Source organism: Oryx dammah, unplaced genomic scaffold, assembly GCF_014754425.2.
Source record: "Oryx dammah isolate SB20612 unplaced genomic scaffold, SCBI_Odam_1.1 HiC_scaffold_9, whole genome shotgun sequence".
NCBI lineage: Eukaryota > Metazoa > Chordata > Mammalia > Artiodactyla > Bovidae > Oryx > Oryx dammah.
The window spans coordinates 52,682,080-52,701,126 of record NW_024070193.1 but is presented as its reverse complement, the minus strand read 5'-3'; the positions used below and the strand labels follow the sequence as shown (position 1 = coordinate 52,701,126).

Here is a 19,047-nt window from a genome sequence, read left to right as displayed (position 1 = left end):
CCCCAGTGAGAAGCCTGTGCTCTGAAACAGGAGAATACGCCCCAATGAGAAGCTTGGGCACAGCAGTGAAGAATAACTCCACTTATCACTAGAGAAAGCCTGCATGCAGCAACAAAGAACCAGTGCAACCAAAAAAAAAAAAAAAAAAACTCAATAAATATTTTTAACAGCAAGCTAAACACTGATAGAGAGATTTCGTGAACTGAAAGATATTTTGGAAGAAAATATTTAGAAGGAAGCATAAAGACAAAAGGAAAAATATAAAATAAAGAAGTAATAGGTGTAGAAAATTCTGTGTGATCAGTCATATGATATCTTAAGTGCAAGAAGGAACGGAGAAGAAGGATGGGGCAGAAGAATATCCTAAGAGATAATGGCTGAGAGTTTTTCTGAACTGATTAAAGATACCAAGCCACAGATACTTGAAGACATACAAAGCCACGTGGGATAAATACAAAGAAAGTTACACCTAGGCACATTGTATATTTTTGACTCCTTTGTTTTAGGACAAGTTATTAATTGCCCATATAAGTGTGGGTTCATCTCTGGGCCCTCTATTCAGTTCAGTTCAGTTCAGTCACTCAGTTGTGTCTGACTCTGTGATCCCATGAACCACAGCACTCCAGGCCTCCCTGTCATCACCAACTGCTGGAGTCTACCCAAACCCATGTCCATCAAGTCGGTGATGCCATCCAACCATCTCATCCTCTGTTGTCCCCTTCTCCTCCTGCCCTCAATCTTTCCCAGCATCAGGGTCTTTTCCAATGAGTCAGCTCTTTGCATCAGGTAGCCAAAGTGTTGGAGGTTCAGCTTCAGTATCAGTTCTTCCAATGAATATTCAGGACTGATTTCCTGAAGTTGTCTTCAATTTCAGGATCTGACCCAGGCTCCTTTCAAATTACTGCCTCTCAGTTGAGACTTGGAATGTGTGAGATTTTATTTGTGCCCTTTAAGAGCAGAGTCTTTATTCCTTACAGTCCTCTGGCTCTCTTCTGCAAGCTCCATTGGCCTTCAAAGCCAGATGTTCTGGGAGCTTGTCTTCTTGGTGGAGGACCCCAGGCTAACGAGCCCAGTCTGAGGCTAGGACCCCCGGCTCCTTGGGGAGAACCACTGCAGTTGTAATTACGCTCCCATTTGTGGGTCACTTACCCGAGGATGTGGGTCTTGACTATACTGTATCTCTGCCCCTCCTATCCATCTCATGTGGGTCCTTCTGTTTTGAAAATGTTTCTTGCTAGTCTTTAGTTTGTTCTTATAGATAGTTACTGGGTAAATAGTTGTGATCGTGGTTTGCCCATGGGAGGAGGTAAGGTTAGGGTCTTCCTACTCTGCCATCTTGGCCACCTTAGCCTTAATTATCTTTTCATATGCTATTTGCTTTCTCTATATCATTTTTGTTGAAGTGTCTGTTCAGATCTTTTGATCATTTTTAAATTGAGTTGTTTGTTTTCTTATTGTTGAGCTTTAAAAGTTCTTTGTTTTTTGGATACAAGTTCTTTATCAAATATGTGTTTTGCAAATACATTATCCCAATCTGTGGCTTATTTTTTTAATTGTCTTAAACTACCTTAATTATTACTACTTTTTTCTTCAACATGTGACAGGCTGGTGAAGTAATTGGTATCCTTATACCCTACTAGGGGAATATAGACTGGTGCGGCCTCTTTGGAAAATAGTCTGGCAGTTTGTCAAATGCTAAAACACAGTTACCATGTGACCCAGAAATTTTACTCCTAGATAGACACCCAATAGACATAAAAACATGTGTCTGTATAAAAACATGTTCATAGATATACATAACAGCATTATTCACAATAGCCAAAAGATGGAAAGAACTGAAATGTCTATCAGTGGACAAATGAATAAGCAAAACTGTGTGATATATACCCTTTCAAGGACTATTATTTGACTATAAAAAGGAATGAAATACTGATAGATGCTACAACTTGGATGAATCTTGAAAATGTTGTGCTGAAAGAACCCAGCTATTAAAACAAAAGCTCAATTATTGTGTGAATACATTCATATAAACTTTTAGAAAGGGAAATCTATATACTACACAATGGACTATTATTCAGTGTTTAAAAAGAAGGAAATCTTACCATTTGTGACAACATAGATGTGCCTCGTCAGAGAAGGCAGTGGCACCCACTCCAGTACTCTTGCCTGGAAAATCCCAGGGACGGGGGAGCCTGGTGGGCTGCCGTCTATGGGGTCGCACAGAGTCGGACACGACTGACGCGACTTAGCAGCAGCAGCAGATGTGCCTTGAGGATATTATGCTAATGGAAAGAAACCAGACACAGAAAGATAACTACTGCATGATCTCACTTGTAAGTGTGTTCTAAAATAGTCATACACACAGAGTGAGAGGGTGGAATGGTGGTTATCAGGGATTGCAGGTAGAGGGAAATGGGGAGATGCTGGACAAAGGGTGCAAAATTTCAGTTACACACGATGAATAAGTTCTGGATATCTAACGTATAACAATGTGAATATAGCTAACAATGTTGTTTTGTGTATTGACATTTTCTTAGAAGGTAGATCTTAAGAGTTCTCACCACGAGGAAGAAAGAGAGGAAGGAAGAAAGTAAGGAAGAAAGGGAAGATAGTGGTAATTATATGAGGTAATAGATACGTTAATCAACTGAATTGTGGCCATTATTTCACAATGTATACACAAATCATAACACGGTATCATTAAATATGTCCAATTTTAAGTTGTCAATTGTTGTTCAGTAGCTAATCACATCCATCTCTCTCAGCCCCCACGAACTGTAGCGCACCAGGCTTCCCTGTCCTTCACTGTCTCCCTGAGTTTACACAAACTCATGGCCACTGAGTCAGTGATGCCATCCCACCATCTCATCATCTGTCACCCCTTTCTCCTCTTGTCCTCAATCTTTCCCGGCATCAGGGTCTTTTCATGAACATGAAAAGCATCCCTCTTGGACCTCCAAGAGCATCAGTTCTTCAGCACTCAGCTTTCTTGACAGTCCAACTCTCACATCCACACATGAAGGTGAAGTCGCTCAGTTGTGTCCGACTCTTTGCCACCCCGTGGACTGTAACCTACTAGGCTTCTCCGTCCATGGGATTCTCCAGGTAAGAATACTGGAGTGGATTGCTATTTCCTTCTACAGGGGATCTTTCTGACCCAGGGATCGAACCCGGGTCTCCCGCATTGGAGGCAGACGCTTTAACCTGTGAGCCACCAGGGAACCCCATATATGACTACTGGAGAAACCACAGCTTTGACTAGATGGACCTTTGCTGGCAAAGTAATGTCTCTGCATTTTAATATGCTGTCTAGGTTGGTTATAACTTTTCTTCCAAGGAGCAAGTGTCTTTTAATTTCATGGCTGCAGTCACCATCTGCAGTGATTTTGGAGCCCCCCCAAAATGAAGCCTGTCACTGTTTCCACTGTTTCCCTATCTATTTGCCATGAAGTGATGGGACCAGATGCCGGGATCTTCGTTTTCTGAATGTTGAGTTTTAAGCCAAATTTTTCACTCTCATCTTTCAATTTCATCAAGAGGCTCTTTAGTTATTCTTCGTTTTCTGCCATAAGGGTGGTGTCATCTGCATATCTGAAGTTACTGATACTTATCCCTGCAATCTTGATTCCAGCTTGTGCTTCATCCAGTCCAGCATTTCTCATGATGTACTCTGCATATAAGTGAAATAAGGAGGGTGACAATATACAGCCTTGACGTACTCCTTTTCCTATTTGGAACCAGTCTGTTGTTCCATGTCCAGTTCTAACTGTTGCTTCTTGACCTGCATACAGATTTCTCAAGAGGCAGGTCAGATGGTCTGGTATTCCCATCTCTCAGAATTTTCCACAGTTTATTGTGATCCACACAGTCAAAGGCTTTGGCATAGTCAATAAAGCAGAAATAGATGTTTTCCTGGAACTCTCTTGCTTTTTCAATGATCCAGCGGATGTTGGCAATTTGATCTCTGGTTCCTCTGCCTTTTCTAAAACCAGCTGGAACAGCTGGAAGTTCACTGTTCATGTATTGCTGAAGCCTGGCTTGGAGAATTTTGAGCATCACTTTACTAGCGTGTGAGATGAGTGCAATTGTGCGGTAGCTTGAGCATTCTTTGGCATTGCCTTTCTTTGGGATTGGAATGAAAACTGACCTTTTCCAGTCCTGTGGCCTCTGCTGAGTTTTCCAAATTTGCTGGCATATTGAGTGCAGCACTTTCATAGCATCATCTTTCAGGATTTGAAATAGCTCTACTGGAATTCCATCACCTCCACTAGCTTTGTTCATAGTGATGCTTCCTTAGACCCACTTGACTTCACATTCCGGGATGTCTGGCTCTAGATGAGTGATCACACCATCGTGATTATCTGGGTCGTGAAGATCTTTTTTGTACAGTTCTTCTGTGTATTCTTGCCACCTCTTTTTAATATCTTCTGCTTCTGTTAGGTCCATACCATTTCTGTCCTTTATCAAGCCCATCTTTGCATGAAATTTTCCCTTGGTATCTCTAATTTTCTTGAAGAGATCTCTAGTCTTTCCCATTCTGTTCTTTTCCTCTATTTCTTTGCATTGATCACTGAAGAAGGCTTTCTTATCTCTCCTTGCTATTCTTTGGAACTCTGCATTCAGATGCTTATATCTTTCCTTTTCTCCTTTGCTTTTCGCTTCTCTTCTTTTCACAGCTATTTGTAAGGCCTCCCAGACAGCCATTTTACTTTTTTGCATTTCTTTTCCATGGGGATGGTCTTGATCCCTGTCTCCTATACAATGTTACGAATCTCCGTCCATAGTTCATCAGGCACTCTGTCTATCAGATTTAGTCCCTTAAATCTATTTCTCACTTCCACTATATAATCATAAGGGATTTGATTTAGGTCATACCTGAATGGTCTAGTGGTTTTCTCCACTTTCTTCAATTTCAGTCTGAATTTGGTAATAAGGAGTTCATGATCTGAGCCACAGTCAGCTCCTGGTCTTGTTTTTGTTGACTGTATAGAGCTTCTCCATCTTTGGCTGCAAAGAATATAATCAATCTGATTTCAGTGTTGACCATCTGGTGATGTCCATGTGTAGAGTCTTCTCTTGTGTTGTTGGAAGAGGGTGTTTGCTATGACCAGTGCGTTCTCTTGGCAAAACTCTATTAGCCTTTGCCCTGCTTCATTCTGTATTCCAAGGCCAAATTTGCCTGTTACCCCAGGTGTTTCTTGACTTCCTACCTTTTCATTCCAGTCCCTTATAATGAAAAGGACATCTTTTTTGGGTGTTAGTTCTAGAACGTCTTGTAGGTCTTCATAGAACTGTTCAACTTCAGCTTCTTCAGCATTACTCGCTGGGGCATAGACTTGGATTACTGTGATATTGAATGGTTTGCCTTGGAAATGAACAGAGATCATTCTGTCGTTTTTGAGATTGCATCCAAGTACTGCATTTCGGACTCTTTTGTTGACCATGATGCCTACTCCATTTCTTCTAGGGGATTCCTGCCCACAGTAGTAGATATAATGGTCATCTGAGTTAAATTCACCCACTCCAGTCCATTTTAGTTCACTGATTCCTAGAATGTTGACATTCACTCTTGTCATCTCCTGTTTGACCACTTCCAATTTGCCTTGATTTATGGACCTAACATTCCAGGTTCCTATGCAATATTGCTCTTACAGCATCGGATCTTGCTGCTATCAGCAGTCACGTCCACAACTGGGAATTGTTTTTGCTTTGGCTCCATCCCTTCATTCTTTCTGGAGTTATTTCTCCACTGATCTTCAGTAGCATATTGGACACCTACCAACCTGGGGAGTTCCTCTTTGAGTATCCTATCATTTTGCCTTTTCATACTGTTCATGGGGTTCTCAAGGCAAGAATACTGAAGTGGTTTGCCATTCCAAGGAGCGGTGGCTGTGCGGGCACAAGAGGGCTGAGAGGAGCTACTCCACGTTCAAGGTCAGGAGGGGCGGCAGTGAGGAGATACTCCTCATCCAAGGTAAGGAGCAGCGGCTGCGCTTTGCTGGAGCAGCCGTGAAGAGATACCCCATGTCCAAGGTAGGAGAAACCCAAGTCAGATGGTAGGTGTTGCAAGAGGGCATCAGAGGGCAGACACACTGAAACCATAATCACAGAAAACTAGTCAATCTAATCACACTAGGACCACAGCCTTGTCTAACTCAATGAAACTAAGCCATGCCCTGTGGGGCCACCCAAGACGGGCAGGTCATGGTGGAGAGGTCTGACAGAATGTGGTCCACTGGAAAAGGCCTAATTGCCTGTTACCGCAGGTATTTCTTGATTTTCTACATTTGCGTTCCAATCCCCTATAATGAAAAGGACATTTTTTTTGGGTGTTAGTTCTAGAATGTCCTGTAGATCTGCATAGAACTGTTCAGCTTTGGCTTCTTCAGCATTACTGGTTGGTGCAAAGACTTGGATTACTGTGATATTGAATGGTTTGCCTTCAGTTCAGTTCAGTTCAGTTGCTCATTCGTGTCCGGGGTTTGCCTTGGAAACAAACAAATCATTCTATTGTTTTTGAGAATGCATCCAAGTACTGCGTTTTGGATTATTTCACTATGATGGCTACTCCATTTCTTCGAAGTGATTCTTGCTCACAATAGTAGATATAATGGTACAAAAAGAAATCTGGTCCCCTTCAGTTATTATCTTTTACCTCCAGCACTGCTCCCCCAGCTGTAAACAACTAGTTATCTACTTTCCGTCTCTACAGATTCTCTTCTCCTTCATAGGGCTTTTTGGTTTTGATTGTTGATGACTATAGTTGTCCATTTCTTTAGGGAAAGTAAGAAACTTGGATCAAAAGTCTTACTGGGACTGTATTAAGTGTAGGATGTCTATTAGACATTCAAGGGGAGATGTCAAATCAGCTGTAGAGTATGTCTCCTCATAGACTTAATGGCGTAGTAAAGTTCCCTTCAACCATATTAAAAGCATCCAACAAGTTGCAGAATGATTTAGTAAATTAATGTACCACAAATGTTATGACATGAAATAGCATGCAAGGATAATTTTTTATTGAAAAAAGTAGATTATAAAAGTGCATGGGGCTTGCTTCCATTTCCAAGAATACAGCATATTATAATATATATTTTGTTGGAATGCAGATAGGCTTGGAAGCAGATAGACTAGAAAAAACAATGGTTACATCAGGTGTTGGGATTTGGCGTGGTTTTATTCTTAATTCGTTATTGTTTAAGGTGTCTCCAATAATAATGTGTTAATGTGTTACTTAAATAGGATAAATTTATAAGTCTTTCCCAGCAGTCTGAGGCTGGTTTATCTGTAAGATGAGGGATATCAAGGTGATCAGGGTGTTGAGGTACCATACGCAAAGGAGCAAAGGCAGTGAGGCCGCCCGCCCAAGACCGAGGCTTGGGGGCACGAAGGGGTTGTCCAAAGGCCCCGCCCCTTAACGTCACGTGCTCACCGGCAGCCAATGGCCGCCTCCGAGCCCACCTAGGGGACGGGGCGGGGCGCCCAGCTGTCGTCACCAGGACAACGGGCGTTGCCGGCGCCTTGTGACTCTGGGCTGTGGGCGCGCTCGCGGCTCTTCGGCCATGGTGAGTTTAGGGCCCTCGCAGCCCGGCCACCAGGCCCTTCCCCGCCCGAGCTGTGTCTCCGCGCGGCCGCCTGCTGGTCTGGGCGGGCGGCGCCGGGGTCGCCGAAAGGCCGGGCCGCGGCCTGCGGGGCTGCCGGGCAGGGCAGGGCTGGGCGGGCCCCCGGGAGGGGGAACCCTGGGGCAGGCGGAACGCCCGCCCGCTGCCCGGGAGCGGCGTCCTGCCGAGAGTGCCGGGGTCACTGCGGGGACCCAGACCCGGCCGGCCGCCGGACAGCGTAATGCTGTTTCGCCCTAGCGAGCCTGATAAGCCACTCAGAGAGGGTGTGGTTAGGGGGAAAAAAAGGATATGTATGAATATCATTTAGCATGTATAGTCCTATTAACACTATTTCAGTCGGCGTGCTTCCTGTCCCATTTCTATGCAATTATGTACAAATAGGTATCTCTTTGAAATTAATCATTCTGACAGGTTTCTATAGCATGAGGAAATTTGAATTTGTAATTTTGGAGATTCCTCACTGCTTTTTTAAAAATGGGGCATTAAGGTGTTTTTTTTCTGAGTGCAGCACCCTCACTCGGGGATCTAATTCCTAATTAGTGCGTGGTAAACCCTTTAAATTATTACCTTTATTCAATAAACTTGAGACTGAATGGGCATCCCACCTGGACCCCATTAAGCTCGTTTAAGACCTAACCCGAAGATTCGGCTTAGGTATTGGCTTGAATAGGCAAGATTTAGGGAATTGCCAATCGAAGGTGTGAATTCTCCAGAAGCCTCCAAAGGGTGTGAAAGAAGAGCAGAGCTGGATTTTCTGCTTGGAGACACACCTTTGGTGTATTTGCGAGAGGGTGTGGGGGTGGGTGATAGGAAAACGCTTAGTTCTGAAAAACAGTTTTTGTAACTGTTAGTAGTGTTACCTAGATTTGCTGCTTACCTGCAGAGGTTAGTGGAAGAGGTACTAAACTGAGAGTGCCCGGTGCTCCCCAAGTGCCGGTAAGGCTTCTGGAGAGAGACGCTGCCCTTTAGAATCTTGGCTGTCTCTGTCTTGTCTTAGTAACTATGCTACTAAGAGAACGTGGATGATGTATATCTCATTGACCCCAGAAGAACGACTGCCAGCTGTGTGACCTTTTGAAAGCAGGGAAAAGAATACCCATCACCCACAAATAACAGCAATGCCTTCTTTAGTCCCTGCATGTTTGTTTTAAATTCTGAGTTGCTTTAAGTGAAAATTAATGGAGCCAGAAGAGTTTCAGGAAATGAATTTATAAAAAGCTAAGTGTTGTAAATGTTGCGGCATCTTACTTTTTACATGTAATCTGTGAGAAAAGCTCTTACAATTCTAGCAAGGGGAAAGAACATTAAGGAGTTTCAGTTTCACAGCTTTCTCCAGTTGTCCATTTTCCTTTTCTTCTTTTTCGTTCACCTGTTCCATCCTGACCCACACCTTGAGTCACTGTTGTAAATTTTAGAGTTTTATGTACTCTGAAAGCATCTTGTACTTGTGTACTACTGGTTGCTTTGTCAAACTTAGAAATGCTTTGGTTTTTATCTTTAAGCATTAAGAATTTAATTCATGGGAGGAATTTAAGTGAGTGGTAACCTGATGCCTAGGCTCCAGGGTAGAAGGGGAGTGAGTGGTTAGTGTAGAGGGAGGATAAGGAGGCTGCTTCTATAATCCCCCAAATGTATTCCAGATATTAACATACCCTTCCTTAAATGCTTAAATCTAAACATACAGCTTTAGCATTTGATATTTATGGCGTTGCACGTGAATTTTTCTTCAGGGGCTTCCCTGGCAGTCTGGTGATTAAGACTCCATGGCTTCCAATGCAGGAGATGTGGGTTTGATCTCTGGTCGAGGAAGTAAGAAGTTGTTTCGTTGCTCAGTTTTGACCCCATGAACTGTAGCCCACCACGCCCCTCTATCCTTGGGATTCTCCAGGCAAGAATACTAGAGTGGGTTGCCATTTCCTTCTCCAGGAGATCTTCCCGACACAGGGATTCAACCCATTTCTCTGGCATTGGCAGGTGGATTCTTTCCTGCTAAGCCACCAGGAAAGCCCTACGATCCACATGCCGAGCAAAAAAAAAAAAAGAATTCAGTTAAGCCACTTGTTTTTATTGCCTTTGAATGATAAATGACAGCTGACATTTATTGTGTACATTTTATGCGTGAGACATTTTTATAAGCACCCCATGTGTCTTAAGTAACCATCACAACAACCTTACGCGGAAAATACCGTTTACACATTTTAGAGATGAGGAAATGAGGCGCACCCAGTCAGATTTCAAAACCAGGCCTCTTGTCTCAGAGCCTGCTTATGTAAATGTTGGATTATGCTATAATGTATGGTGTCTTGTTATATGTTCCCTCCACATATATGCTATTTTTCTGTTAGGAGATGAGTTTTTTCCCTTATTTGGATTTTAATGTGTTGCACACTTATGAGTATTTGTCTTTTGATCTTGGCACTCGGCTGCACACTGTTGAACAGAGTAGGCATGCCTAGCCTTCTCTGCTCTGCCTTTTCTTCTCTTTCACACAGAGGAAATGAAGAGGAATCAATGATGACAGATTACTGGATTAGGGTTCATACTCATGGCTGTAATAGCATTTAAAGTTTCTCCTGCCATTTCAGTTTGTGTTCAGGAATTGGCACCTGCTTTCTGTGAATCACAAAGACCGCCTTTTTTTTCCTTTTTTTACAATTTTAATTGAAGTGTAATTGATTGACAATGTTGTGCCAGTCTCTGCTGTACAGCAGTGTGACTCATTTATACACACACATACATTCTTTTTTTAAATATTCTTTTTCGTTATGGTTGATTCCAGGAGACTGGATATAGTTGCCGATGCTATACTGTAGGACCTTGCTGTTTATCCATTCTGTGTATGTAAGCATACATCTGCTAACCCCAGCCCTCCCTCAGCCCCGTCCTGGTGGCATCCACAAGTTTTTCTCTTCCGTCCATGTTGCTGAAGTGGCATTATTTCATTCTTTGCTATGACTGGGTAGTAGTCCATTGTATATATGTACCATACCTTCTTTATCCATTAACTTGTAAATGGATGTTGGGGTGTCTCTGGGTCTTGGCTACTGTAAAGAATGCCGCTGTGAGCATAGTGGAGCATATATCTTTTGAATTACAGTTTTATCCGGGTATATGCCCAGGAAGTGGGATTTTTGGATTATATGGTAATTCTCTTTTTGGTTTTCTGAGGAGAAATCCATATTGTTTTCCATAGTGGCTGCATCAACTTACATTTTCTCCAACAGTGTAGGAGGGTTTCCTTTTCTCCACACCTTCTCCACCATTTGTTATTTGTAGATGTTTTGATGATGGCCATTCTGACCTGTATGAGTTGATACCTTGTTGTATTTTTTGGTTTGCATTTATAATTAACAATATTGAGCATCTTTTCATGTGTCTATTGGCCATTTGTCTGTCTTCTTTGGAGAAATGTCTGTTAAGGTCTTTTGCCCAGTTTTCAGTTGGGTTGTTTGTGTTTTTGTTGTTGAGCTGTATCAGCTGTTTGTGTGTTTGGGTGATTAAGCCCTTGTTGGTTGCAGCATTTGCAAATATTTTCTCTTGTTCCATAGGCTGTCTTTTCATTTGGCTTATGGTTCCTTTGCTGTGCAAAAGCTTGTTGAATTTGATTAGGTCTCATTTGTTTACTTGTGTTTTTATTTCTATTGCCTTGGGAGACTGACCTAAGAAAACATTGTTATAAGACTAGCTTTTAACATAAAACCATGAGTCTTGAAAGATGAGACTATTTTTAAAAGTAAAATTTTGTTTTCTGAGGTTTTTTTTCCTAGTAATCCATTCAGTTCAGTCACGCGGTCGTGTCCAACTCTTTGCAACCCCATGGACTGCAGCATGCGAGGCTTTCCCTGTCCATCACCAATTCCCGGAGCTTGCTCAGGCTCATGTCCATCGAGTTCGTGATGTCATCCAACCATCTCATCCTCTGTCATCCTCTTCTCCTCCTACCTTCAATCTCCCAGCATAGTTTTCATTTATTTTAGTTGTATATTCTAAAATTGTTTTTAAAAAACATCAAAAAGCTTTAAACTTTAATTCGTATGGATCAAAATATATGTTGGATTACCTGTTGTTATCAGGCTTTTGTTAATTGCATTCCTCTGTAGCTTGTAAGGCCGATTTATTTTTTGGAAGTATAAAACAGCATTGTATCATAGAATTTTCCCATTTTAATTGATTTCATTTGGAGTTCTCCCAATGTTGGTCTTTCTGTATTTGCTTGTGGTTAAGACTTCTCAGAGGTGTTGAGAAGCAGAATAAAGTATATTTTATTTTACCAACACTTTTGGTCTCTTTGCCATCACATGCTATAGTTAAGAGAGCTTATATAATGAGATCTTTGTTACTAGATCATGACAAGTTTCTCTCTTATTAATTTTCCTACTCTGGGCAAAGCTGGTCTCCTTTTTGGCTGCACTAGGGTAAGGGGGTACATAATTTTTAGTAATCGTACCAATAACTCCCTTTCATAGAGCCCTTCCACTGTGTTCATTTTTAGGCTGATCACTTCACATTTATCTCACTTAACCCTTCTAACATCCCTGTGAGATTGACATCATTGTACTCACTTAATAGGCCTAATTGTTTAGACAGTTTGCCCAAGGTCACATAGTTGGTGAGTGACAGCCAGGATTTGAACTCAAACAATCTGTCTCTAAAGTATGGCATTTTAAGCACTGCACCGTGGCTTCTTCCCAAACTAAAGATTGTGCCTGGTACCTGGTATGCAGCTTTTCCGGTTCTCAGTGCTGCCCCTGTAATTGTGTCTTTCCATTAAATTTTCTGTCCCATGGTTTTCTGTCCAACAAATATTTGTGTATCTTAGTATGTGCCAGTCTGTTCTAGGCAGTGAGTATACAACCGTGAATGGAACAGAAAAGGCTCTGGCCTCGTGGAGTTTACATTCCAGTGGTGGGAGGAAAATTCTGAAAGAGATGGGAATACCAGGCCACCTGACCTGCCTCCTGAGAAATCTGTGTGCAGGTCAGGAAGCAACAACTGGACATGGAACAACAGACTGGTTCCAAATAGGAAAAGGAGTACGTCAAGGCTGTATATTTTCCCCCTGCTTATTTAACTTCTATGCAGAGTACATCATGAGAAACGCTGGGCTGGAAGAAACACAAGCTGGAATCAAGATTGCCTGGAGAAATATCAATCACCTCAGATAAGCAGATGACATCACCCTTATGGCAGAAAGTGAAGAGGAACTAAAAAGCCTCTTGATGAAAGTGAAAGAGGAGAGAGAAAAAGTTGGCTTAAAGCTCAACATTCAGAAAACGAAGATCATGGCATCCGGTCCCATCACTTCATGGGAAATAGATGGGGGAACAGTAGAGACATGCCAGACTTATTTTTTTGGGCTCCAAAATCACTGCAGATGGTGACTGCAGCCATGAAATTAAAAGACCCTTACTCCTTGGAAGAAAAGTTATGACCAACCTAGATAGCATATTCAAAAGCAGAGACATTACTTTGCCGACTAAGGTCCATCTAGTCAAGGCTATGGTTTTTCCTGTGGTCATGTAAGGATGTGAGAGTTGGACTGTGAAGAAGGCTGAGCGCCGAAGAATTGATGCTTTTGAACTGTGGTGTTGGAGAAGACTCTTGAGAGTCCCTTGGACTGCAGGGAGATCCAACCAGTCCATTCTGAAGGAGATCAGCCCTGGGATTCCTTTGGAAGGAACAATGCTAAAGCTGAAGCTCCAGTACTTTGGCCACCTCATGTGAAGAGTTGACTCATTGGAAAAGACTCTGATGCTGGGAGGGATTGGGGGCAGGAGGAGAAGGGGACGACAGAGGATGAGATGGCTGGATGGCATCACTGACTCGATGGACGTGAGTCTGAGTGAACTCCGGGAGTTGGTGATGGACAGGGAGGCCTGGCGTGCTGCGATTCATGGGGTCGCAAAGAGTCGGACACGACTGAGCGACTGAACTGAACTGAACTGACGGGAGGACAGATAATAAGCGTAGAGATAAGGTGGTGAGAAGGGCTTTGGAGAAAAAGCTGAATAAGAGGAAGTTTTGAGGATGGATGAGTGGATGAGAGGAGGGAAGACCTGCTTTTTTAAAAAAACTTATTTGGCCGTGCTGGGTCTTAGTTGCAGCATGCAGGATCTGTAGTTGGGACAAGCTAACTCCTATTTGTAGCCTGTGAGATCTGGTTCCCTGACCAGGGATCACCTCCGGGCCCCCTGCATTAGGAGCTGGGAGTCCTAGCCACTGGACCGCCAGGGAAGTCCCGGAACTTAGCCTTTCTGTCGGTGGAAGGGAAGGTGTCTCTGATCAGGAGACATTTGAGCAGAGGATGTGTCCGGTGAATGCCTCGGAGAAAGACCATTTCAGGAGGGAACACAGATGCAAAGGTCCCGAGGCACGGCCTGGGGTATTGGAGGAGCAGCAAGGAAAACCTGGAGTGTTGGCAAGAGGGAAAGCCAAGTTAGTCAGGGAGACCAGATTGCGTAAGACGAACCAGCCATTTAAAGGCGTTTGCCTGCCATTTGAGGGGAGAGGAGGTGCTTGACAGAGTTTCGGAAGAATGGCAGAGTATGACTGCATTTCATGAGAGGACCATTCGGTCTGCTAGGTAGGAACTGTGCGCGAGGCAGGAGTGAGGGGAGAAGGGGCAGGGACAAAGGAAACCAGAGAATGCATTGTTTGGTTCAGTCATCCGTGGGGTTGGCTGTGCAATAGAAAAGCAAGTGAAGAATGGTTCAGTGATTTGAGTCTGAGCAATAGTAACACGTTGTCATTTGCTGAGATGAAGGCTATGGGAGGAGTAAATTTAGCAAGGGATGAAGAAAGGAGTTGGTTTTGGGCTTGATAAATTCGTGATCCTTATTAAACATCTAAAGTGAAAGACATCTAGGAGACACAGTTACGTTTTCAGAAACAGTGGGGTATTTTTAAAACGCAAACTGAATTGAATCTTGAAGTATTAGATTTGGAAAAGACTTTTTGAGTTTTTTTAGTACAATCCTTTCATTGTACAAACTAGAAATGCCGAGAGATCGATTGCCTGCCACAGAGTTAAATAGCCTTTACTACTGATTCTCCAGTACAAAGAACCCTTGACCTGGAGTCAGGAGATACAAGTTTATATTGTAGTTTTTCTTTTTTTCTTTTCTTTTTTTTTTTTTTTTAGTTCTAAACCTTGGGTAAGTTATTTATCTGCTCCAAGTCTGTCTTCTATCAGAACAGATAATAAAGATTTCCACTGTTAGGATGTTGAAAGTTGCAAAAACTAGACATTGCTGTTTCTACCCTAATGATGGGAAAAGGTTGAGAAGCTAGAAGATTGGGGTTCTCTAAAAACGGTCTAGAGAGCTGAGGTCACAAAGAAATGTACATGAATTAAAATTCAGGATGTAACGTGCCCTTCCCAGAAAAAAGGAGACACATAGATATTTTCTTGTGTGGAGGGGTCAGCAGGGGGAGGAAGAGTCTGCTGCAGACAGCTCTTGGAGAAATCAGTCAACTTTTGCTGACTGCTTGTGGGCTGGAGTGACCGTTGGAATCCCGAGGAGCCCCAGCCACAGAGCACGCTGCACCTACCTCTCTTTCCCTTGGGTCTTCCCTGAGTACATGGATATAGACATGCGCTGGATGCCGGGGCCCAGGGAAGAGAGGGCAGGACCTTCCTGAGGTGGGTGATGCCTGCTGAAGGCCAGGGTCAGGGCAGGAGAATCAACAGAAATCTCTCTGAGGCACTAGGGGCTTTCCCCAAGTGCAAGGCAGGGTTACCACGGACAGGGCCACGGCAGGGGAGCTGAGAAATGTCCCTCTGTGGCTATCCAGGTTTTCAATCAGGGAGGCAGCAGGCTTTGAGGTGGCAGAGGCAGACAGAGAGATCTGCATAAGGCATGGACAGCAGAGGGTGCCACAGCAGAGCCAGTTCCCGGGCTGATAGCCAGAGTGTAAAACAGACAGTGCTCTCAGCTTTCAGAAAGCTAGCACCTGGGTTGTAAAGCTCAGAGAGAATCTGTGAAGTTTACCAGTGCTCAGATACCAACTTCTCCTGAAGATGCATTTCTGATTGCACCCTAAAAAAAATTTAAAGCCAATCTTGAACTGAATCTAACTAGTGCTATAACAAAATTGAGACCCAGATCAACCAGAAATTAAAAAGATTCAGTGCCCGCTACCTTCGCTCTAAGCAGCCTAATTGAAGGAGGAACTTTTCTTTATGGAGGTAAATGACTGTACTTTAAAAAATCAGGTATAATTGACATAATAACATATTAAATTTGTACAACATAATGATCTGAAATTTGTATATTTTGCAAAATGATCACTGTAACAGGTCTAGTTAACATCTGTCACCATACATAGTTGAAGAATTTTTGCCTTGTGATGAGAATTTTTAAGATCTACTCTCCTAGCACTTTCAGATATGCCAAATAGTATTGTTAACTATAGTTACCATGCTGTATGTTACATGCCCAGGATTTATTCATTTTGTAACTGGAAGTTTATGCCTTTTGACTGTCTTCGGCTATTTTGTCCACCTTCTCATTCCCCATCTCTGGAATCATAAATCTGTTATCTATGAGTTCATTTTTTAAAAATTACACATATAAGTCAGATCATTTATCTTTCAAAGTATTTGTCTTTCACTGTGTGACGTTTCAGTTGGCATAGTGCTGCTGCTGCTAAGTCACTTCAGTCGTGTCTGACTCTGTGCAACCCCATAGACGGCAGCCCACCAGGCTCCTCCGTCCCTGGGATTCTCCAGGCAAGAACACTGGAGTGGGTTGCCATTTCCTTCTTCATTCAATTGGCAGTGTGCCCTCAAAATCCTGTGTTGTTGCAAGTGTCAAAATTTCCTTTTTTTAAATGGCCGAATCTGAATAATATTCCATTGTATATATCTATCATATTTTCCTTATCTATTCATTTATCAATAGGCAACCTATTTACATGTCTTGACTTTTGTAAATAATGCTTCAGTGAACACAGGAGCCCCTATCTCTTCAAATTATTGTTTTTGTTTTCTTCAGAAAAATACCTAAAATTGGAATTCTTGGATCATAGGCTAGCCCTATTTTTAATTTTTTGGGAAACTGTATACTGTTTTCCACAGTGACTGCATCAGTTTAGATTCCCACCAACTGTGCATGAGGGTTCCCTTTCCTCCACATTCTTACTGCTTGTTATTTGTTGTCTCTTTAATAATATCCATTCTGATAGGTATGAGGTGGTATCTCATTTTGATTTGTATCAGTAGTTCCCTGATGATTAATGATGTTGAGGGCCTTTTCATATACTTGTTGGCCATATGTATGTCTTTGGAAAGATATCTGTATAGATCTTCTGCCCATTTTTTCATTAGATTTCTTGTTGAATATTAACTTCTTATTACATATGTTTAGCAGAATCATTCATAGATTGTATTTTTAGTTTGTTGGTGGTTTTCTTTGCTGCACAGAAGCATTTTAGTTTGACGTGGTCTGATGTAGTTTTCACTTTCATGGCCTTTTCTTTTGGTGTTAAGTCCAAAATCATCTCCATAACTTATGTCAAGGAGCTTACAGTCTTTTTTTTTTTTTAATTTCTAGGAGTTTTATTTTCTCCTAGGAGTTTTTTTCAAATCTTACATTTGAAGCGTATCATCCATTCTAAGTTAATTTTTGTGCATGGTGTAGGACAGGGGTCCACCTTCATTCTCTTGCAAGTGGCTGTTCAGTTTTCTCAGCACCATTTATTGAAGAGACTTATCTTTTTTTCCATGGTATATTCTTCCTTTGTCGTAGATTAATTGACGCATATGTGTGTGGGTTTATTTCTGGGTTTCTTTCCTGTCCCATTGATCTGTGTGTATGTTTTTCTGCCAGTGCTGTACTGTTCTGATGATTGTATTGATAGCTTTGTAGTATAGTCAGAAGTCAGGGAGCTTGAATCTCCCAGTTCTGTTCTTTCCCAAGATAGTTTTGGCTATCTGTGTGTTAATGTTTCCATACAAGTTCTGAGATTATTTGTTGCAGTTGTGTGAAAAATCCCCTGATATATTTTGATAGGGATTGCATTCAGTCTGCAGATTGTCTTGTATAGTGTGGTCACTTTACCAGTACTAATTCTGCCTATATAAAACATGATATATTTTTTCATCTCTTTGTGTTGTCTTCAGTTTCTTCTTATATTTTTATAGTCTTTTATAGACTTTCCAAGTACGGCTCTTTTACCTCCTTAGGTTTATTCGTAGTTACCTAATTTTTTTTTTTATGCGATGGTAAAGGTGATTGTTTCCTTAACTTCTTTTATAGTTTGTTAGTGCATAGAAATGCAACAAATTTCTATATCTTGTTTGTATTCTGCAGATTTACAAGATTCATTGATAAGCTTTAGTTGTTTTCTGGTTGTATCTTTCAGGTTTTCTACATATAGTATCATGTAATCTGCAGACAGTGACAATTTTATTTCTTCCTTACAGTTTTGGATATATTTCTTTTTCTTGTCTGATTGCTGTGGCTAGGACTTCCAATACTTTGTTGAATAAAAGTATTGAGAGTGGGCATCTGTGTTTTGTTTCTGATCTTAAAATGTTTTCAGCTTTTCAATATTGAGCATGATGTTAACTGTGGATTTGTCTTATGTGGCCTTTATTATGTTGATGTATGTTCCCTCTATGCCCACTTTCTGGGGAATTTTGATCATATATTAATGTTGAATTTCGTCCAAAGCTTTTCCTGTGATTATTGCAATAATCATACAGTTTTTATTCTTCAGCTTGTTAATGTGGTATATTACACTGATTTTTCAGATATTGAAAAATCCTTACATCCCTGGGATAAGTCCCACTTGATTATGTTTTTTTTTTTTTTTTTTTTCTTTTTTGGGTGTTAGTTCTAAAAGATCTTGTAGGTCTTCATAAAACCATTCAACTTCAGTTTCTTCAGCATTACTGGTTGGGGCATAGACTTGGATAACTGTGATATTGAATGGTTTGCCTTGGAGACGAACAGAGATCATTCTGTCGTTTTTGAGATTGCATCCAAGTACTGCATTTTGGACTCTTTTGTTGACCATGATGGCTACTCCATTTCTTCTGAGGGATTCCTGCCCGCAGTAGTAGATGTAATGGTCATCTGAGTTAAATTCACCCATTCCGGTCCATTTTAGTTCGCTGATTCCTAGAATGTCGACGTTCACTCTTGCCATCTCCTGTTTGACCACTTCCAATTTGCCTTGATTCATGGACCTGACATTCCAGGTTCCTATGCAATATTGCTCTTTACAGCATCGAATCTTGCTTCTATCACCAGTCACATCCACACCTGGGTATTGATTTTGCTTTGGCTCCATCCCTTCATTCTTTCTGGAGTTATTTCTCCACTGATCTCCAGTAGCATATTGGACACCTACTGACCTGGGGAGTTCCTCTTTGAGTATCCTATCATTTTGCCTTTTCCTACTGTTCATGGGGTTCTCAAGG

At 41.8% G+C, this 19,047-nt stretch overlaps 1 protein-coding gene across 1 annotated transcript in view; it reads left to right on the top strand.

Moving 5' to 3' along the window:
- The first annotated feature begins 7,500 nt into the window (after positions 1–7,500).
- FBXL2 (F-box and leucine rich repeat protein 2) overlaps positions 7,501–19,047 on the top strand; it is an 86,903-nt gene continuing 75,356 nt past the window's right edge. The window contains exon 1 of the mRNA XM_040246308.1: positions 7,501–7,562. Coding sequence (XP_040102242.1) covers positions 7,560–7,562 — 3 coding nt within the window. The 5' untranslated portion in view covers positions 7,501–7,559. The remainder of the gene's footprint in view (positions 7,563–19,047) is intronic.